This window comes from Phoca vitulina, unplaced genomic scaffold (assembly GCF_004348235.1).
Source record: "Phoca vitulina isolate PV1807 unplaced genomic scaffold, GSC_HSeal_1.0 scaffold31, whole genome shotgun sequence".
Lineage (NCBI taxonomy): Eukaryota > Metazoa > Chordata > Mammalia > Carnivora > Phocidae > Phoca > Phoca vitulina.
In genome coordinates, this window is record NW_022589734.1 from 23,632,534 (window position 1) to 23,655,296 (window position 22,763).

General features: G+C 43.2%; 1 protein-coding gene and 1 pseudogene across 2 annotated transcripts; both read right to left on the reverse strand.

Annotated features, from left to right (window-relative positions):
• Positions 1-986: 986 nt before the first annotated feature.
• Positions 987-15,026, reverse strand: CUNH6orf62 (chromosome unknown C6orf62 homolog). Of its 2 annotated transcripts, none has more exons than XM_032424877.1 (5): positions 13,987-15,026; positions 10,212-10,388; positions 9,160-9,282; positions 4,555-4,689; positions 987-2,378 (listed from the first exon to the last, which is right to left on the reverse strand). In XM_032424877.1, the coding sequence occupies exons 1-5, from the start codon at positions 14,026-14,028 to the stop codon at positions 2,253-2,255; spliced, it is 603 nt and encodes a 200-aa protein (XP_032280768.1). In that variant the 5' UTR covers positions 14,029-15,026; the 3' UTR covers positions 987-2,252. The 2 variants fall into 2 exon arrangements, with proteins under 2 accessions (XP_032280768.1, XP_032280767.1); XM_032424876.1 differs by having other exon boundaries at positions 12,620-15,025.
• A 3,032-nt stretch (positions 15,027-18,058) lies between these two features.
• LOC116645032 lies at positions 18,059-19,861 on the reverse strand (annotated as a pseudogene).
• Between the last annotated feature and the right edge of the window lie 2,902 nt (positions 19,862-22,763).

Sequence of the window (22,763 nt, forward strand, 5' to 3'; positions counted from 1 at the left end):
ACAACTAAATGCAAGGGTCCCGTAGTGAATGGTAGGGGGATTAAAAAACACAGGATATTACGATAGGACCTGAGAATATTAGGACAATTAACAGAACTGGAGTATGGACGATAGATTAAGGTGTATCTGTTACATTTCCTGAATTTGTTAACTTTACTGTGGTTATGCAAGAATATCCTCATACTTGGGACATATGCTAAGTACTAGGGGGTAAGGAGTAAAGATGTATGCATGATGTATGGACCAAACTCTCAAATGGTTCAGAATAGATGTATAAATATATGTAGAAAAAGTGGGGAAAAAATGTGGCTAAGACATGGGTAAAGGTTATACAGGAGCTTTCTATTACAACTTTTTCTAAATTTATCCTAAAATAAAAACTTAAAAACCAAGGGCTGCTAAAGTGCATGCCTTAATAACTACACAAGTATAATTCAATACAGTAGAACATTTAAGAGCTTGGACTCTACAGAGCCAGCCAGCCTGGTCTTAAATCCATCCCTGCTCTGGATGTGAGCCTGGGCAAGTTAACTAAACCTCTGTAGCTCCTTCCCCTCTAAGACCAGAGTTTTGAACAGGGACTGCCCATGATAAACATTCACATGCATTGGTTCAAACAGATTCTAATTTTCAATTGATGAGAAAACATGTGAAAGCCTTTTGAAATAAAGAATATTTTTCTGAGGCACCTGGCTGGCTCAGTCAGTGAAGCCTGTGATTCTTGATCTTGGGGTCGTGAGTTCGAGCCCCACCTTGGGTGTGGAGCCCAGGAAGTCTATTTTTCTTTTCCATGAGGCAGGGAATAAGCCAACCTGCTCACTGTTAAAGCTGACAAAATGTCTTTGATTCCTATTTCTGAAATCACAAACGCATCTGCCATTTTTTGTCCTTCTGAATTGGCCGTTGAACTATGGACTGTAAAATAACCCCCAAGGTCATCAGTAACACCTACCCATTGACTTGGGAAAAAAAGTTACCACATCAAGTTTTGTGTATTCACCTGAATAGTCAGGGAACTTTCACCTATTTTATTTAGGTTTTCATTTTTTCAAATTCCAACCAGAAGCTAAATACAATTGGAAACCAGTAAGCACTAAGTTTTACTCCAAAGGAGTAGGATCATTCAGATTTACTCCATAAAAGTATGCAACCCTTAAGCAAAGCTTTTCTTCATTAAAAAGAAAAAAAAACCCAAAAACCTATACAGTAGTCTTTCCTTATGTTCATTGCACAAAATGAGTTCTGCTTTTAGAGCTTTGACACTCAATGGTTTTTTAACAATTTTAGATGCCAACTTTAGTAACTTTTCTCTACTCGAAAAAACCCTCATACGTTTTTCTTTAGGATGGTGTAGAAACCAGTATTTCTGCACAATTCACTGGATTTTCTTTCTTTGTAATAAAATCTCTTTAAAACCAAAAAACAAAAACCAAAAAGGAAAGTCCTCTACCTATCATGGTTTCTGCAGCTATGAATGTATTTCTCAGTTTTATAGCTGCTTTAGCTACTTCAGACTCCTGATCTGCTTTCATGTGTATAAACTATCCACATTCAGCAGAATACTCTTATAACAGCAACTTGGGGAAAGAGATCTGGAAATAAAACACATACATTTATGAGTACCAGGAAACAAACATGGCCCAGTAAAACATGAGGCAAGAATGCCTACAATGAGATGCTTTTTTTTTTCCCATTTAAGATTTCTTTCCCGTGGTTGTGTATCTATGTATTTTTTTTTTAAACAACCACTTCTGGTCATTAGAGTGAATCTGAGAGTGCTCTGGAACAACGGTGATTACAGCAAAGCTATTAAGTTTTTTTAAATGTTATTTATACCTTTTACATTCACTTCTCACCCTCTAAATACCGCTGACAGATGTCAAAGAGGCAAAAACCAGCACAAATGGAAAGACCATCAAAAATGAGTATCACCTTGTGCTTTCAGATACATTTAAGCATTTCAGTGAACAATAGTCCTTTCATTTCACATTTTTAGTAAGATGCTAATGCAGTGCAGCAAATGTGCAAAGCATCTTCTTTCACACAGTCCGTGCAGAAGACACCTAATTTTTTTTTAAGTTCTGAGACACAATTAAAAAAAAAAAAAAAATCCAGGATGAACAAGTTTCAAAATGCATAGTGTTCTGTGCATGAGTCCATTTTCTTTAAACTCTGAAAGAATAAAGTGTAAGAAAACAAGAAAACCAATGCGGCTGCACTCTCTGATCTTGTCCATTTTGCCGGTCAGCACTCTACTCTGGCATGTAAGGATGGAGGTGGTCCTCGATGGTGCCAACTGCCCAGTGGGTAAGCTGCTCCTGTGGCAGGTAGAGGCAGATGCTGCATAACTTGAAGATCGTAGCTTTGTTTTTTGGAGTCTGAAAGGGGAATAATTTTAATAATCTTAATAAAGCCTTAACACAGCTGATCAATTGTCACATGAAGTCACTCTCCCACAACTGCATAAAGCACTTACAGACACAGCAACAAAGCACAGAGAGTAAGGGAATAAATTATGGTCTGTACCCACAGGGACCTCAATCTAGTCAGGAAGACAAAACCTTGCCAAATAAAATACAGAAAGAATAAACATGATTATAAACTAAATGTTTAGAGAATTTATTCAAAACAAAAAATTTAAGGTCCGGAAAGTCAACCATGACAACTTGCTAATGGAAAGTAAAGTTAAAGACATTTCAGAGACAGATGATCTAAATCGAGACATGAAGCTGTGGTCTGTATACAGAAGAGACAAGAAATGATGTCAGAGTATGATGCTGAGCAGGGAGCCCGTTTCTCCCTCTCCCTCTGCCTCTCCCTGTTCCTGCTCTCTCTCAAATAAATAAAATCTTAAAAAAAAAAAAAAAATCAAAATTAGTATCACAAATACTCTTCTAAAAGTCTTTAAACTGCCTCCGCAGAAAGGCCTCCTCTGGTGTCACCATCAGAGTTCATACCCAACAGCTTACACAGCCGCCCCACTTCCTCTGAGCGCTCACCAACTGCATACTGTTCTGCCCCACTGCCTCCCCCATAATGGAGAATTTCTGTCTTGTTCACAGTGTACAGTGCCTGGCACACAGTAAGTAGGCACTCTGTTGCTGAATGAATGGTAATTAAAGTGCTATTTTAAAATTTTTTTTTTTTTAAATATTTTATTTATTTGACAGACAGAGACACAGCGAGAGAGGGAACACAAGCAGGGGGAGCGGGAGAGGGAGAAGCAGACTCCCCGCCGAGCAGGGAGCCCGATGCGGGGCTCGATCCCAGGACCCTGGGATCATGACCTGAGCCGAAGGCAGATGCTTAACGACTGAGCCACCCAGGCGCCCCTAAAATTATTTTTAACAAGATATCTGTTATAAATTCCAAGTGAGGATATTCAGATTTAGGTTGATGAAAATAATGTTCTAGAGAATAAAAAATAATATGGAACACCTGGATTGCTTAAATTGGAAGTGCTTATTTAAAACACATGTGGAGACTCTGAGAAACAAACTGAGGGTTCTAGAGGGGAGGGGGTGGGGGGGTGGGTTAGCCTGGTGATGGGTACTGAGGAGGGCACGAATTGCGTGGAGCACTGGGTGTTATACGCAAACAATGAATCATGGAACACTAAATAAATAAATAAATAATTGTAAAAAAAAAGAAGTAGATACACAGGTTATATGCCAATAATAACTCAATAAAGCTATAAATTATGTAAATAAATTAAAAAATAAGTAGAGTGTGTTTAAATATAGCATTCTCAGTTTTGGTCTAATCTTGAGAAATTGTATGTAAAATAATTTTTAAACTATGAACTCCTATCAGATAAATTAATGAATTAGGAGGACTATTTTAGTGTTTTAAAAAAAAATAAAAAAATAAAGCACATGTGGATCTTTTAAATACAAATATACTTCATCCCTTTAGATTTTTATTTAAAAGGTCTAGGGCCAAAGCTTCTCAAAATATAATGTGTTACTACTCATCTAAGGATTTTGTTCCAAACATTGATTCTCTGACCGAGTAGGACTGGAGTAGGGCATGAGATTCTACATATTTAAGGATCTGTTACCACCATCTTGTTGACCATACTTTACATTAGAAAAGCTCTATAGGAGCGTTTCTTAAACTCTACTGCCATTGGAATCATGACGTTTAAATGCTCCCAGGTAGTTCTACTATGCAGCAAAATTTGGGAACCACTGTTCTAGGGTGAGGCCCAGGATAGCTGTTTGATTTTTAAATAACTTCAAAAATAATGCAGTGTTGAAGTGGCAGAACAGAATTAACATAGAAAATAGTCTAACAAATGAGTTTTTTTTTTTTTTTTTAAAGATTTTATTTATTTATTTGAGAGAGAGAGAATGAGAAAGAGCACGAGCGGGGAGAGGGTCAGAGGGAGAAGCAGACCCCCCGCTGAGCAGGGAGCCCGATGTGGGACTCGATCCTGGGACTCCAGGATCATGACCTGAGCTGAAGGCAGTCGCTTAACCAACAGAGCCACCCAGGCGCCCACAAATGAGCTTTTTAAATGAGCTGTTAAGTAGTTAAACAAACAAAGCTTACCTGCAAGTGCTGTCTGTCAATGAAGAGAAACACGGACTGGTTAGGATTGTTGACAACAATTCCAGTCTTGTCCTTGCGGCTCAGTACATGCAGAAACTGTTTTTCATAGTCACCGTGATGAAACTCAAATTTGGCCTAAGGAAGAAATACATTTACATGTAACTACAAAGATGTTACCCTACCTGAAACATCTATTACATCTATATGCTGTCCAATATGGCAGCCAATCATGCCTACTTAAATTTAATTCATTAAATGCAATTTAAAATTCAGTTCTTCAGTAACTCTAGCCACATTTCAAATGCTCAATAATCCGATGTGGCCAGTGGCCACCATTCTGAACAGTCTACTGAGATATATTCCTTCATCACAGAATGTTCTAGGGAACAGCACTCCATTACAGAATTTGACCTTCAAGAAAAACTTTGCATCAGAGTGACTCGATCCTAATTCTCAATGATTTTAGGTCAAATTCTATAAAACAAGATTTTCTTTCTTTTTTTTTGAGAGAGGGAGACAGAGCGTGCACATGTGGGGAGGGGGGAGGAGGAAGGGGGAAAGAGACAGAATATCTCAAGCAGACTCCCCGCTGAGTTGAGTCCAATCTCAAGACCCTTAGATGATGACATGAGCTGAAATAGTCAGACAATTAGCCGACGGAGCCACCCAGATGCCTCTAAAACGAGACTTTTCAAACCTATTTTGCTCAAGACTCCCAACTCAGTACTTCTTAGCTGCACATCTCACTACTTATGTAACCGTGTACATATCCCCTAACTCTTCTAAACTTCACCTTCCTCTCCTGTAACTCCTTGATGGGTTCTAACCATCAAAACAGTTAATGAAATGAAACAGTGGGGCTTTAAAGCCCACACCTGAAATATAGTTCCAGTCCTCACACAGATGGGCTTGAGGATATATGAACCCCTCAAAAATGTTTAAAATGTTATGCACATTTTTCAGATTAAAAAAATTTTAGGGCGCCTGGGTGGCTCAGTTGGTTAAGCGACTGCCTTCGGCTCAGGTCATGATCCTGGAGTCCCTGGATCGAGTCCCGCATCGGGCTCCCTGCTCGGCAGGGAGTCTGCCTCTCCCTCTGACCCTCCCCCCTCTCATGTGCTTGCTCTCTCATTCTCTCTCTCTCAAGTAAATAAATAAAAAAATCTTTAAAAAAAAAAAAAAATTTTAAATTATGAAGAACTATTACCAAATCAGAACAGTCTTTTACTCTTTTAACATGAGGAAGATCAACTCTATCCTCCCACAAAATGTCTGCGGAGACCAAATGCTGGGTGAAATGACTAGGCTAATGGAGAATTCAAGAAACGGAAATCTTAAAGAATCTCATATTTAGATAATGTTGAATTATTAAAAAAAATAAAAGACTGTTAGTCCAGTTGATTCAGTTTTTATTCTCTCATTACGTCAAAGACTATAGGAAATACTAACATGGAAAAATCATCGGTTCCTGCCATCTAGAATTTTAGCACCCAGCTTTTCTTTCAAGCCATAAGATACGCTATCCCTACAAACGATTGTGTAAATATGATATTCAATTGTACCTCTGCACAAATTCAAATATTTATTGAACTCTTAGTATATGAAAAGAATGTCATTAAATACCAAAAAATATGAATAAGGTTATCCCACCCTTAAGGGGCTCTTATACTGCCCAAAAGGGCACAGCACATGCAAATATAAAACCTAACTTGCTTCAGATCTTTTCTAGAATAAGATGTCGTTATTTGTAAAACCCTAAAATGGGTTATCTTCAAAGTGCCATGTGAAGAAGGGAGAAATAACTAACACAGTAGGCACTGTGGGCAGTATTAGCAGGTGATTTTGGATTGGGCCTTGAAAGAGGACAGTAATTTTCCCTGGGGAAAGCACTCAGAAAAGGTAATTTGGGAAATGCCATTCCTGGAACAAGACCGACATAAACACGTGTCAAAAATCAGACTACTGCCTGGGGCACCCGGGTGGCTCTGTCGGTTAAGCATCTGACTTCCGCGCAGATCATGATCTCAGGGTCCTGGGATCGAGCCCCGACGTCTGGCTCTGCTCTGTGCTCATCAGTGAATCCACCTGTCCCTCACTCTCTGCCCCTGGCTCCTGCTCATGCACTGTCTCCCTAGTGAATATACAAAGGTTTGGGAAGGAACAGTCCACACCAAGAAGAAAACTCTAATTAAAGCAGCATGAAAGCAGTGCCCAGAAGTAACAAAGTATTTGAATAGTGTGATAAAAACTACCTGCAGCAAGAGCATTTAGGGATAAAGAGGAAATAAGAGATATTTTAATAGCACCTCTCAGTACTCCACAGTACTCTGAATATAGCAGGAACTCATTACTGAAACAACCTTTACTATGGTTCCTACTAAATCTCATTACTATCTAGATTTTCAAGCACTTCAAGACAAAAAAAAAAAAAAAAAAGGTTTTCAAGGGGCGCCTGGGTGGCTCAGTCGTTAAGCGTCTGCCTTCGGCTCAGGTCATGATCCCAGGGTCCTGGGATCGAGCCCCGCATCGGGCTCCCTGCTCGGCGGGAAGACTGCTTCTCCCTCTCCCACTCCCCCTGCTTGTGTTCCCTCTCTCGCTGTGTCTCTCCCTGTCAAATAAATAAAACCTTAAAAAAAAAAAAAAAAAGGTTTTCAAGTTAAAGTTGACCTTTCCTTTTCTCATTTGCCTTAAGAACTAAGTTATTTATATTTAAGCCTTCTCATTCAGGATCAGGATACTCATTTATTTTAAATTACTGGGGAAGTAAATTCATCTTTACACTGAACTTGTTTCCTGCAGTTGAACTCTAAAATTACACGACATTACCTCTATCCTACATAGTGCTTATATTCAGTCCATAATTTAAGGTTTTCATAGTACAGGGCACTTCCCACAGTACAGAGTCGCAAATTAAAAGCATAAACTTTACAGGATTTATGTCTTGACTGCCACTTAACTACATGATCTTGTGCTGTTTACCTAATCTCTAAGTGCCTCAGTTTCTTCCTTTGGAAAAGGAGGTTCCTATCTGCATAGTTCTCATAAGGATGAAAATTAAATGTATATAAAGTATTCAGGACACAGTCTAGCACAGTCAACACTCAATAAATAGCCATGATTTCAAAAAGTAGGACTTAACTTGAGACAAGACTATTTTAACAACAACTATTCCAAATAATGTCTCAGATGGAAAGATACAGTATTAGAAATTTTAAAAGGGGCGCCTGGGTGGCTCAGTCATTGGGCATCTGCCTTCGGCTCAGGTCATGATCCCAGGGTCCCGGGATCGAGCCCCGCATCGGGCTCCCTGCTCAGCGGGAAGCCTGCTTCTCCCCACCCCCCCGCCCCGCTTGTGTTCCCTCTCTCGCTGGGTCTCTGTCAAATAAATAAATAAAATCTTAAAAAAAGAAAAAAAAAAGAAAGACATTAAATATGAGTAATGCACCAAATTTTTTTTCAATGGAAATTTCTGAATTAAAAAAATAATAAAAATCCTAAGAGTGCCTCTCAGTTGAGGTGCAAGACCTGCTCTGATAAACATGCCTTACCATTCCTGTCTTCCTGCTTTTTATATCCAACTTCTATTCTCCAACAAGTTCATGTGAGTCAGATATTATCCACTGAAGACACACATAAATACAGAATACTTTTACCTTTCTTTAGGCTATATATTATCTTTAGAACTTATTTCTGTCAAGTGAATCTTAGAAAAAGGAATAATAATTTGAGCTGATGGGTAGGAACATTACCATGGGGACAGGGGGAGTATACCAACTTGTCTATCATACACAAAAGCACCATAAAGATGGTTCATAGTAATGGATGAATGCAAATTTTTTCAATGATAACTTTGTATTTCTAAACAATCAGCCTAAAATAGGCATTTTTAAAAAGATTTTTTAAAAAAGACTATTTCTGGGGCGCCTGGGTGGCTCAGTCGTTAAGCATCTGCCTTCAGCTCAGGTCATGATCCCAGGGTCCTGGGATCGAGCCCCACATCGGGCTCCCTGCTCCGCGGGAAGCCTGCTTCTCCCTCCCACTCCCCCTGCTTGTGTTCCCTCTCGCGCTGTGTCTCTCTCTGTCAAATAAATAAAATCTTTAAAAAAAAAAAAAAATAAATAAATAAATAAATAAAAAAGACTATTTCTCTGAGAGAGAGAGAGGGAGGGAGAATGAGTAGGGGAGGGGCAGGAAGGGAGGGAGCAGCAGATGCTAACCGACTGAGCCACCCAGGCGCCCCTGGGAAAGGGTTTCTGAACGCATTTCTTAGATCAGACTCGTTAGAAAGCTGGATGGTGCGGGGGAGAGATCTTCTCAAGTTCATTCATAGGCCCTTCGACAAATCAACACAAATCTACCCTGAAAGATTTTTCTCTGGCCATTATTTTAAAGACACACTGGGGTAGTTAGGACTACCTCATTCTCAAGAGATTCTGTCACCCAAACGCTTTCTCCTCTTGTATCACAATATTCAAACAGATGGGAGCAACTTATGAAGTAATAAAACCGATTAGAGTAATGCATATTCCCCAAAATTTTCTTAAGTTAGGCCTTATTCCAGAAGTTTTTACTCACTTAGCACACACCACACTTAGAATAAAATACCTGAACAGGCCTAAAAGGCTCATCAGATTCCTTCCACCTAGAAAACAGGAGACAGACAATTTTCTCAATATCATTCCGAGGCCAAAGAATGAAATCCATCTCCTGAGTACAGCCAATTACATCCTATAAAAGGATTAAAGAAAAAATTACTTTCAGAGAAAACAAAGCTCTAACAAGGTATGTCACAAATTATAGGTTTGATTATAGAAACATTTCACAAGTACAAAAGGTCCACTATGTATCATTTTATATACCGAGAGGTAACAGGACTGTATATAATCTGAATCCCTCATGGCCTAATTCTAATTATCTCGTAGAGTCCACCTACACCACCCAGTCCAGTGTTGCTCACACCAAGACCTAAATTAATCAGCACATAGGTGAAGACTCCAACTGAAGCTGATTTTTTTTTCTTGTGAAGTTCCTGTATTTTTATTTCCATTCTTCAAAATCAGAACGTAGTTAACATTTAAGCAAAGGTGTCTTGAAACTTCTAATATTACTCACATTCTTATTACAGCTGAAATGCTATTTTTATTATATACTTACAGAAAACTATTTTTTCCATTCTCGTTCCTTATCATAGTCCAGTGTATTAATTTTCAAAGGCCAATAAACCTTTTTCAGACCAGTACATGGTTCTCTCTAGCCTTCCCCAACCCCAGTAATTATGAGGATGTCTTTTCAAGTATGTTCATTTTGAATTCCAGTTGAGTTACAGAAGTTTAGAAGGTTGGGAACAATAATTCCTTCTACTTTAAGTTCCTTATTTATAAGGAGCATGATGTTAGTTCTCGCCCCAAAAAGAAAAATCTAATGAACAGTAACATAAAACATTATTCCCAGCAATAATACACACCATTATCAGCATAATACCCCAGAGGAAAAGTTATCCATTCTAAACCTGAGCTGAAGGCAGCTGCGTAACAGACTGAGCCACCCAGGCGCCCCTGAAGTCAACTCGTGACCACAGTAACTACCCATACTTACGGGGGAAATGCAAGTTTAACTCACAAAAACTGACCAAATCAAGACTGAAAAACAGAACTTACCCTTCTCATAGACTGGTATCGAGGAGCATGGAGCTGCACCACATCCTTCTGTAAAAGCTCTATGGAACTTTCCAAGGAATAGCTGGAATCTCGCACACCTTTCAGGATATTTTCTTCGTAATTATTTGTCATAACTGGTATAACCTCAGACACTTCAAAAAGTGCTGATTTTTTCTTCTAAAAGCAAAAAAAAAAAAAAAAAAAAAAAAAAAGGTCTATTAACCCACCAGTAGCACATTGTCTTTTAACACCCAGTTCATATTACAATGTCATGTACCTTTACTCTAACTCAGCAAAATTATTAACTCAGGTAATTTTTGTACAGATTTTCAAATAGGTGGATCCTTCTGTTATTCCCCCAAGCCCCACTACCCCAACCACACACAAATAGGCTATTATCAGAATGTTTTACTGCATGGTTTTATGGTATCATGGTATCCATAACAGGTAACTTATTTTAAACAGTATTTCTTAAGCACTGAGAAAGAAACACTAGACACACCTACTGTTTAAAAAAAAAAGTGATTTACTCTTGATATATTTTCATTTAACTGATTCTACATACAGATAAATTAAAATCTCAGCAGTTTAAAAACAAAGCTGTACAAATTAACATTTTTTTAACTCCTTAAAAGGGTTAAGTTCCATTACTCCTTTTAGATATAATATAACAACTGTCAATATATGAAACAAGAAAAAAAGTCTACCAAATTGAGTTTCAAATTTAGTTGTGACCAAGTGCTCATCAATATAGGATATAAAACTCATGAACGTACTCAGGACAATTGCCTGCATACTGTCCATTCCTAAGAGTAACAATGGGGTTTTATGGTGTTAAAGAACTAGATGGTACAACCTGGGGCATCTCATATATTAAATACCAAAATCTCATCTCACCACCTGTATCTTGTGTTTCTAGTGAGCTTACATTATAATATCCTCAGTTAAAATCTGATCGTATCAATTCTGCAGTCAACATATTAACAAGACAGAATGGAGAAGTAAATCCCTGGAGTACCCAATCTTGGGATAATCACTCCAAAACAAACCACTGTGAAACCACTTTACATGCTATCCCAGAGCTGCTAAGAGCATTCTTAAACACAGGCATACCTTGGAGATACTGCAGGTTCAGTTCCAGACCACAGCAATAAAGCAAGTATCACGGGGAGTTGAATTAATTTTTTGGTTTCCCAGTGCATATAAAAAGTATGTTTACACTACACTATTAAGTGTGCAATAAGCATTTAGGTCCAAAAAAACAATGTACATATCTTAATTGAAAAATAATGCTAAAAAATGTTAACCATCATATGATTTCAGTAACTTGTAGTAACTGATCATAGGTCACCGTAACAAATACATTAATAAAAAAGCCTAAAACATTTCAAGAATTACCAAAACGTGGCAGAGAGACATAAAGTGAGCAAATGCTGTTGGAAAATGACGCTGATGGACTTAGTCAACCCAGGGCTGCCACAAACCTTCCATTTGTAAAAACCAAAATATCCACAAAACACAATAAAGTGAAGCGCAATAAAACTGAGGAATGCCTGTACCAATAAACTCTTTCATAAAAGAGTCAAGAATGGGATAAATACTCGGGAAACTTCCGAACATTAAGTACATACCACACTAAGAATATATTTCTAATTTGAAATTAGCTCACAACTTAGTTGCAAAAATCAAAGTAGTATTTCCTTATACTCATAACCTAATCTCATGTCAAACAGATTTAAAAATACTGCTTTTATCATGTTCTCGACTACTCACAACTCCTTATTTGCTATTTAACTGTGAAACTAATCCTGATTATGTTCCCCAGCCACCTCAAAGTTTAAATTTCCTCTTCAGGTCCTTTTGAATTTTAATAAATTGCACTTCTAAACACAAATTAACCATTTCAGTATGTAATTGTTCCTAAAAATTAAAGAGTACTGTATTTCATCAAATGTACCATGAGAAAAGGTACCTTTAGCATGAAGTTGAACAGACGATTTACTTTTAGCATATAAACATTTTGATTCTAATTCACCACTTTCAACTATCCCACTTTAGACAACCTTTAAATTCAGCTATAACGTTCTCTATGTAACTCCACATAAATGAAATTTCTTGTGAAACATAAGTGAGAGTTTTACAATGTTGCTCACCCCAGGTTACCTAAAAAAGAACCCTCCCGGGTCGTTCTCTGCATGTGTAGTTGCGGTGTAACTACGAATGGAAGGCTTGGGTACTCCTTGGGTTGGAAATGATCGAAAGCTCGGGAGGGTCCAGGTTAAAGCATACACGTAGATTTTTGTCAACCACTCTTTAAACTAATATACAGTTATTTACGGGTAACAAATAACTTAATATACACTTACAAAAATCACTTGTGCTAATTCACATTAAGAATTTTAAATTACCTTCTCCTTGAATACAAAGGCAATATACATCTTGAAGTCAAACTGGTCAGCTAGAGATTCTTTTTTCTTTCTAAGCTGAGCACGTAGTCTGTTCAGAGCTTGTTTCTTCCGGGAGTTTGGGTCCCCCATTTTGAAATACAGGTGGTACTAAAGCCTTTGGAAATTGTCACTAAACTATGGGCACTTTTTCTTAAGACTCAAGTACAACAGAAACAAGTCATTTTTTTCCTGCTAATATGATTGAATAGCTAAAATCACGACTGTAACCCAAAAACTGCACCTTCTGGCAATATTAGCAGACTGTCATATTACAGGGTCAAGAAACAAAAGCTGCTGTCCAGTCATGTTTGGACAATAACGTTAGGGGTTATGGGAAAAAGGAAGGGGAGGAAGGAAAGAAAGAGAGAAGAAAATACTTGGAACTAACTTTTTGGAAAACACATCTGGCTTAAATGCCAAAATAAAGGCTTTGGCGGGGAATGAAAAGTCTATTACCGGGATTTAGGTGTGCAATAAAACACAGCTGACACCAGTCCAATCCTTAAAATCCATCCGGATTTTCCCCCCTCTTTAGAGAAGGGATTATGAGAACGAACGGGGAAGGGGAAGTGTGATGATCCCTGCTTTCCAAACACCAAAATAAAAAAAAAAAAATTACAAAGAAAAAGGGAAAAAGAAAACCCCCCCCAACCCCCCCTCCAAAACACCAAAACAGGGTAGGTGAATGAAACTGAAATATCCAATTGGATTTTACCCAGCCAGATCCATGGCTGTAGTACCTAATTAATTCTTCAGTTATCTCAGATTTCACTATTGCTATGTATTGTCAGTGCTTGTTATTGATTACACTTGGTGGTGAGCAAAGAGAAAAGTGCAAAATCGGCAGAGAAGGAAGGGGAGAGGTACAGGGCTTCCCTGCAATCAACTACAGTGTACACCGGGGGCGGACAGCTGTTGCCCAAAGGAGCCATGAGAAAAAACAGCGGAGTCATTACCAACTTCCCCATCACCCACATTTTCACCCCCAGGCGGCTGCTAATGCTGCTGCCATGGAAAATCATGATGGCACAGAGAAAGGGGGTATATAATACGATATAATTATTCTTCCGGCTCTGTGGTTAGACCTGATTCATGCCCGGGATCCCAACACCCCCAGCCCTGCAGTGAGTCCTACATTCCCCAAGGGAGCCTTCCCTAGGAATGTGCCCCCGTTCAAGACCGTGGGGAGTGCGACTTATCTTCCTGCGAGCATTGCTGAGGCAAAGGTGGCGGGCTCTTCTCCAGACCCCAGGCGGTGCCCAGGGACCACCTGCCTTCCACCCCCCAGGTCCCACCCCCACCCTTTGCCTTCAGCGGCAGCGACTCACTCGCACCACGGGAGACACAGGATCACTCAGGTTTTCACTCATTTCATCGTGGAAACAATTCCCGCCCGGGTAGAGTAGGCGGGAGAGGATAAATGGGAAGGATCAGTGGGAAAAAAAGAAAATAGTTGTGTTAATATTAATTACTTTTTGAAAGTATGCCCAGCCCACCCCCCCCCAAAAAAACCCCTGAAGTTCCCGGATTAGCGCTCTCTCTCTCTCTCACGTTGAACAGACCATGTTTCCCGAGTTTGGATAGTTTAGGGTGGGGTCATTAGTTTGCTTCCCGAGGGGGCAGGGGGTGGAACTGAGGCGGCTGGGGCGGGGGCGGGTGACGGGGAAATCCCCTCCCTGTCCCCGCGGAGACCGGGACTCACTGACCGACTCTCGGGCGGGGTTCGGGCCCTCTAGCCGCAGCCTGCGGGCGGAGCGGTGGCGGCGGCAGAAGAGGCGGCGGCGGCGGGGGCGCTGCTCGCAGCACGGGCAGGAGCCATGTCAAGAGAAAACCACCAGCCAACTGAGCCCCTCCATCCCCGCTGCAGTGCGCACTGTGACCGGGCCGCCCGCGCTGCTGCCGCCGCTCAGCCCCCACCTGGGACCCATAGTCTGGCTCGGCGCCCCGGGCGGCGGCGGAGGGAAGGACGCGGAGGCGGCGGCGAAGGCGAGAGAGAGAGGAGGAGAAACGAGGTGGAAAGAGGGGTAGGACTGGTCCTGGCGGCGGAGGGGGAGGGGAGGAAGGGGAGGGGAGCCCTGCGCTAAGGGTCTGTCAGCGAAGCAAACCCCCCAAAAGAAAGTTATTTCAGTTCAAGCATCTGCTCTCGAGTCTTTCTTCCCCCCGCGGTCGGGTTCCGGCTCTCAGCAAGGAAGGTCGAGGAGACCCGGAGGGGGAGAGCCGAAGCGGAGGGTGAGCGTCCGCGGTGGCACAGCCTCGTTGCCCCCAACCGCTGGCTGCGGAAACGGCGGCGGCCTCGGGCGCCTCCCGGGTCCGGGGCAGAGTCGCGTTTGAGAAGGGAAGCGAGAACAAACAACTTAAAATGGCAGCGACGGCCGCTGCGTCACACGCCCCTCAGCGGCACCGCCCAGAACTCTCTGCGGCTGCGCACCGCGCGGGCCGCCACCATCTGCGCCGAGCGAGGGGGAGGGGAGGCTGGAGGCGGAAAGTGCTTTGTGCCAATCAAGCAGAGAGGAAAGACGGGCAGGGCGAGAGGCCGTGAAGAAGCTCTGAAAAGGGGGAGTCTTTGGATTTAGACTTCTTAGCTGATATTCCCGCCTTAGAGGGGAGTTTGAGGCTAGAGACGCCCCTCTCGTGCAGTATGGAGCTTCCATGGGGCGGGGCAAGGGACAACCCGTACTCCCGCCGCCCCCTCCGTCAGGAAGTCCCAGCTCCTGAGTTGGCTCCTCGCCCCTCCCCCCCGCGGTCGTCATAAAGCCACGCCCTCCTCGCTCCCGGACAAAGCACCCGGATGGAGTCGCTCTTCCGGGGTCTTGGCCAGCCCCTCCGACAGGTCTGGCCCGGACCGAGCGGAGCCGGGGGGCGGAGCGGAGGGGAACGCGGGGGCGGGGCGGGGCGAGGGAGGGAGAGGGAAGTGTGTGTTGGAGGCCGGGGGAGATCGCCGGGGCACCTCTCTGCGCTTGACTTCTAACCGACCGCAGGATCTTGCAGCGACAGGCGGACTGGGGGCCTCCGTGCCTGGAGGGTCAGCAGCGCGCTGCTGCGGGGAGACTCTTCCGCTGGCCCCACGCGGCTCCGTCCCCACCTCGCCACGCGCGCCGGCACGGGGGGCGGGCCGCGGGCTCCGGGGAAGGTCAAAGACGCCGCGGGAGCGAGCGTGGCCGCGGGGACCCCGGAGAACGGCGGCCGCGCCCGCCGCGCGAATTCGTCCCCGTGTCCGGAGTCGGTTGCTGCTGGGACCCGCCAGGACCTCAGGGCTGATCCGCTGCGGGTCCACCCCTTAGCACGATATGAAGAGGGTACTGCTGGACGTTTGCTGCTCGCTGAATCCCACGTCCTTGGCTCGCAGGACCGCTGATGTGCTGACGACGCAGTTCCATGTCAGTGATCAGCGAAGGTCAATACTTGACGGAAGCAAAGCTGTGCTCCTTTATGAACTAACCACTCACCGTGGTGAAATTTACGGTGCGTCCTCAAATTACTGCCCTTCACTTGGGAAAACCAAAATAGATTACCTGCAATAACCTTTTTTTTTTCCCACCCGTGAGCCAAAAGAATTAATTGGGAGCCACCCTTCCATATAAATTCTTGTCCAAAACTGAAGGATGAAGTTCCTGCGGTTTCCAAATTATTGCTAACCTTGAAAAGATGAAGCTAACATTTTGCTAGTGCTTCCCTGATCGATTTTAACAATCACGCACTAATGATAATTGGAGATGATCACAACTGAAGATTTAGGGTAGTTTATAACATTTTGGTTACCAAAAAAAGGTATTTAGAAAGTTAACACTGGTTCTTGTCTTTTTTTTTCTACCACCAATATTTATTTTTGTTACAGCAGATTATAAATTCTCATCAGTATAAATATATATAACTTACATTTGCTTGTAAGACCAACATTCAAAAGTAAAGATGAGATGGGGTCTCTAGTTGTTACCAGAGGTCCAGTGGCTGCAACTGGCACGAGGATGTTCTGTTCTTCACAAGTCGGGGGATGGACACACACACAGCTAATAAAACTAGAATCTCCATCCCCACAAAAACTTGCGGGGACAAAACCTAAAGGGCAAAACAAAACCTACCAAGACTCACATGACAAACCAACAGTAGTCTGCGCTCCAGTCTATTGCTATGATCGTCATTGTCACCTTAGTGTCAAAACAAAGTAGAGGATTAACAGAAGGAAACTGCAGCAGTACATAAAAGAAAATACATATTCTCTGTAGAGTGTATTTAGTTTGATTTTGTTAAATAACGACATTAGAATTTCACAGGTTTTAAAACCAGGAAAATACTGCTCTTTGATTTTCTTTCTTTTTTTTTTAAGATTTATTTATTTTAGAGAGAGAGTGCATGAGTGGGAGGAGCAGAGGGAGAAAGAATCTCAAGCAGACTCCACACGCTGAGCATGGAGCCCCTCACAGTGCTCGATCTCACCACCAGGAGATCACGACCTGAGCAGAAACCAAGAGGCGCCGCTCAACCAGCTTCACCAGTCAGGCGCCCCGGATTTTCTTTAAAACTCCAACCCAGTGGCTCTGTTGCTCATATGCATGATTTGTTGCTGCAATGTGCTACGTAAAATGAATGGTACCAAATAAGCTAGGGATCCCATCTGCAAGCCCCAGCCTTTCCCCCGACTGCAGTAGGCATCACTGATAAATCAATCTTGTGTACAATTCCTTACGGCTAACCCTTTCACCTTCGGCAAGGTTACTTACAACTCCTACAACTTTTTAATATTGAGAACTATTTAAAATATTCTTAATGCGTAAACACAAACATTTGGACTTAAACCAGGAAAAACAACAAAGATTTTGGCTTTTTTGATAAATATTTATAATATTTATTCTTACTTAAAGTGAAAGCTCAGCTTTACCCCTGAAATGTAGCTCTGCTAGGCAGCTGCTGATGTGCCCTCCTGGGAATTCTGCATAGCCTACCTCTTGTCCCCAGCCCAAGCACAGGCCACCATGGTCTTGATCTCTAAGGCCAGTACTGAGGATGGCAGGTGAATGGCTTAAAAAACAAGGGAAATCATTTTGCTTCCCACACTGTTTTATATTCCAGTAAATACGCTTTGAATACAGATTCTTGTTCAGATACTTCTGCCTCTCCATTGTCAGAGATTTGTAAGGGGCTATGGGAGTCAGAGGGGAACAGAGGGCAACATTTCCTTGACTTCTTTAGCCTAACTGCAAGACAACTCTTCTCTAAGAATGCTTTTTTTCCCCATTTTTCTCAAAATCACCTCCCACAGAACTCTGCCTGGACATGCTCCTTGGGACCTTTGGGACTAGTGAAAAGTATACTGATTGGAAACACAAAGTTCCCTTTGCTCCTTTGGCCTCTGCCCCTGCCCTTGCCTAAGTACAGACAAAATACAGAGGCCACAGAGACTGCTTAAAGCTCAATTTCAAACGTCTTCTGTAAGTCACTGGAGAAAGGGTTGGTGGGAGAGGGGTTAGTACGCTGCCTGGACTGGGCTTTCTAATGCTGCCCACTGGGCTTCCAAAGGATCCATGGGGCAGGTGCCTGCAGGCCCCTCTGCATGCTTATCTCCTGAGGCCAACCTGCCATCATCTAACACTACTAGAACCGTTGAGGTGCTGAGCAGGCGGCTTCAAGAAGGGACTGGAAGCAGCCTGCTCGTCTCAGACTGAGGGAATGTCTGCCGCTTGACCAGCCTGGGAGACGGAGGGGGGTGGGCGGCCTGAGGGTGGCCTGCGGCGCCAAACACGTTGGATACGGTCTGGGAGGGAGTGATGCCCACCACAGGCACATTCAGGGCTGGGCAGGGCATCCTGGTGGCCACAGGATAGGACGGGGCAGGGACATAGGCTGGCTGCAGGGGTGGGACCACGCCCACTGGCACAGGCTGAGAGAGGTGAGCAATGCCTTTCCTGGGAAAGGCCGCGCTGGTAGGGTAATAGCAGTGAATGGAGGAGGCTGGACAACTGGCTGCAGAAGGACAGCTGAGGGCTCTCGAACCCCTCTTCTAACTGGCGGTCAGCCTCGGCGGGAGTGCTTCTGCGACCAGCCCGGAGAGACCCGGAGATGCAGCGCCAGTAGACCGACCGCTCTCCGTCCCCGAATGTGGGGCTGCCGTTGTCTTGTTCGCAGCGTTGGGGGCCTGGGCACAAGGGTTCGTTTCCGCAGACACTGCTGTTGGTGCGAGAGCAGTGAGGTCTGGCTTAGCAGCAGGACCACGGAAGGCTGAGTCAGTGTCATTATCTTGAATGTCAGGAGATTGCGAAGCTACCCGTCACTGGCTTGGTCCTCGGGGCGGATGGGAGGACCTCTGGGGGCCCTGGGAGGACGTGCTGAAGGCACCAGGGGTCTGTGAGCGCGGGGAGCTGATACTCTCTGCTTCCCCTCCCACTCCTGGCACTTCTTGGCATCTTGGATTTGTTTCAGACTCTCCTCTCTTACTGTTTGCTCGGTGGCGGCTGTGACACGGAAGGACCCTTCCCTCATCACTGGCATCAAAAGTAGCAGTCACTCTGTATTCCTTCTCCTGCTTCTGCTTCCGTCCTAAACAGGCCGCAAAAGCAGAGCCGACTGCGTGGCTCAGTCCTTCACCCGTGTCCTTGACGGCCAGGAAGCAATGACAGATCCAGCGCCCAGTGGTGCCGTCACGACTTATGTCAGAGACGGCTCTATCAAAGGTCCTCTGTGGGGCACAGGAAGAAACTGTTTCTATTGTCTGCTCAACTGTGAGGTCCTCGGTTTTTTCATCCACAACTCTGAGTCCACCTGCTGATGCCCACAGGACTGCCTTCCCTGCTTTCTTTCCAGTTTTTCCAAAGAAGCCTTGGGAGAACTGCCTTTCAGCTTTCAATCTTTCAACAGCATCTTCACCGATGCGCATTCCTCTTGACTCGTCAACTTCTGCGAGGCCACGGTCCTTCACTGGGAAGCGACATTGTCCAGTACGAACCCGTCCTTCATCTGCTGTCTGCCACTGGTGTGGACGACTGGCCTCTGGAACCTAAATGTCTTTCTTTCTCCTAAAACTTTGCCATAGTTTCTTCATTTTACTTTTTACAAGCTGGCTCTGAGTCTTGGCTGTGCCCTTTACACCCTGTGTGACTCTGGACAAGCTTTGTAACCCCCCCAAGCCTCAGGTTCCCCATCAGTCCTCAGTGAGGTGTCTGAGGATGGCTGGTACACCAATATTCCGATCTATGGATGTGAATCAAGATCTTGGGTCGCAACAGCAGCTACGCGGGACCTCCTCTCTGGAAGAAGTTGCTCAAGCCCCAAGTCTGCCCCTGCCCCCGACCAACTCCAGAGCCAATGCCGAGACTCGGCCCCCGGTCGCCACCACGCACCACCACCTCCCCCATGACAACAGGCCCCTGGTTCATGCTTGCTGATCTGGCCCTGACTTGTACCCATGTCATCCCCATAGGAGAGTTCTTTTAATAACAGCTACATTCCATAAAATTTACCTAAAGTGTACACTTCGATGGTTTTTAGTATTTTCAGAGTTGTCCAATCATCACCGCAATTTTAGGACATTTTCATCACCCAGACAAGGAACCCTGTACCCATTAGCAGGTACTCCTCTTCTTTCTCTCCCTCAGTCTTAGGCAACCATTAGCCTATGTTCTGTCTCTGTAGATTCGCCTTCTCTTACATTTCATATAAGTGGAAGCACACAATGTGTGTTCTTTTGTGACTGGCTTCTCAGCATAATGGTTCATTCATATTGTGCTCTAGTATGTTTCAGTACTTAATTCCTTTTTAATGCCGAGTAATAGTCCACTGAATATTTCATATTTTTTAATTGAGGTAAACTTATATGTAAGTTTCAGGTATACAACATTATAATTCAATATTTGTGTACACTACAAAGTGACCACCCCCAAAAGTCTAGTCACTACCCATCACCATACAGCTGAGCCCCTTTACCCATTTCGCCCAGCCTCCAACCCCCTTCCCTTCTGGCAACCACCGCTCTGTTCTCTGTATCTATGAGTTTGTTTTCCTCTTGTTGGTTCGTTTGTTTTACTGTTTAGGCTCCACTTATAAGTGAAATCATACATCTGACTTACTTCACTTAACATAATACCCCAAGGTCCATCCATGTCGCTGAAATGGTAGATTACCTCCCTTTTCATTAAGGCCGAATTGTATTCTATTGTATCTATATACCACATCTTCTTTTTTAAAAAATTTATTTGAGAGAGAGAAAGAGACAGAGAGAGAACACAAGCAGGGGGAGGGGCAGAGGGAGAAGCAGACCCCTGCTGAGCAGGGAGCCCGTTGTGGGGCTTGATCCCAGGACCCCAGGATCATGACCTGAGCCAAAGGCAGACACTCAACTGACTGAGCCAGCCAGGTGCCCCAAACACCACCTCTTCTTTATCCGTTCATCTGTGGATGGACACTTGGGGCTGCTTCCCTAACTTGGCTATTGTAAACAATGCTGCCATGAACATAGGGGTGCATATATCTTTTCCAATTAGTGCTTTCATATTCTTCAGATTAATCATCTTTCGTTTATCCACTCACCAGCTGATGGATATTTAAGGGTTTTTTTTTTCTCCTTTTTGGCTATGAAGAATAATATTGCTATGAGCATTTGATTAAAGGTTTTGTAGAGACATATGTTTCCAATTCTCTACAGAGAGAAATGAATTGACCTAGCAGTGAAATTACTGGGGCAAATGTTAACTCTATCTTTAACCATTTGAGAAACTGCCAGACTGTTTTCCAAAGTGATGGCACCATTTTACATTCCTATCAGCAGTGGATGGGGACCCCAATTTCTCCACATCCTTGTTATTATCCCTCTTTTTGATTCTAGCTATCCTAGTGTATGTGAAGTGGTATTTCATGGTGGTTTTGATTTGCCTTTCCCTAAAGATTAAGGCTGTGAAGCATCCATTCATGTGCTTTTGGCCATTTTTCTGTTTTCCTTGGAGAAATTTCTTCTTTTTTTAATTTATTTTTTAAATTTAAATCCAATTAATTAACATATAATGCATTATTGGTTTCAGAGGTAGAGGTCAGTGATTCATCAGTCTTATATAACACCCAGTGCTCATTACATCACGTGCCCTCCTTAATGTCTATCATCCAGTTTCCCCATCCCCCCACCCACCACCCCTCCAGCAACCCTCAGTTTGTTTCCTATGATTAAGAGTCTCTTATGGTTTGTCTCCCTCTCTGGTTTCATCTTGTTTTATTTTTTCCTCTTCTCCCCTATGATCCTCTGTTTTGTTTCTTAAATTCCACCTATCAGTGAGATCATATGATAATTGTCTTTCTCTGAGTGACTTATTTCGCTTAGCATAATACCCTCTAGTTCCAACCACGTCGTTGCAAATGGCAAGATTTCATTTTTTTTTTAAATTTTATTTATTTATTTGACAGAGAGAGAGACAGTGAGAGAGAGGGAACACAAGCAGGGCGAGTGGGAGAGGGAGAAGCAGGCTTCCCACCGAGCAGGGAGCCCGACATGGGGCTCGATCCCAGGACCCTGGGATCATGACCTGAGCCGAAGGCAGACGCTTAATGACTGAGCCACCCAGGCACCCCGAGATTTCATTTTTTGATGGCTGAACAATATTCCATTGTATATATATACCACATCTTCTTTATCCATTCATCTGTTGATGGACATCTTGGCTCTTTCCACAGTTTGGCTATTGTGGACATTGCTGCTATAAACATTAGGGTGCACATACCCCTTCGGATCCCTACATTTGTATCTTTGGGATAAATACCCAGTAGTGCAATTGCTGGGTCATAGGGTAGCTCTATTTTCAACTTTTTGAGGAACCTCCATACTGTTTTCCAGAGTGGCTGTACCAGCTTGCATTCCCACCAACAGTGTAGGAGGGTTCCCCTTTCTCCACATCCTCGCCAACATCTGTCGTTTCCTTTATTCAGAGATTTTGTCCATTTTTTTAGTTGGGTTGTCTTTTTATTATTGAGGTGTAAGAGTTCGTTATTCTACATATAAGTCCTTATCAGATATATGATTTCAAGTATCTTCTCCCATTCTGTGGGTTGTGTTTTCACTTTCTTGGTGCTGTTCTTTGGAACACAAAAGTTTTAAGGTTTGATGAAGTCCAATTTATCTATTTTTTCTTTT

Excerpts from the sequence above, each read along its gene's own strand:
- CUNH6orf62 (XM_032424876.1), bottom strand. The coding sequence starts at position 12,748 with ATGGGGGACCCAAACTCCCGGAAGAAACAAGCTCTGAACAGACTACGT. Across the intron at positions 9,283-10,211 it reads GATACCAGTCTATGAGAAGG|GATGTAATTGGCTGTACTCA; the intron begins GTAAGTTCTGTT and ends ATCCTTTTATAG. Across the intron at positions 2,379-4,554 it reads TTGACAGACAGCACTTGCAG|ACTCCAAAAAACAAAGCTAC; the intron begins GTAAGCTTTGTT and ends TTCCCCTTTCAG.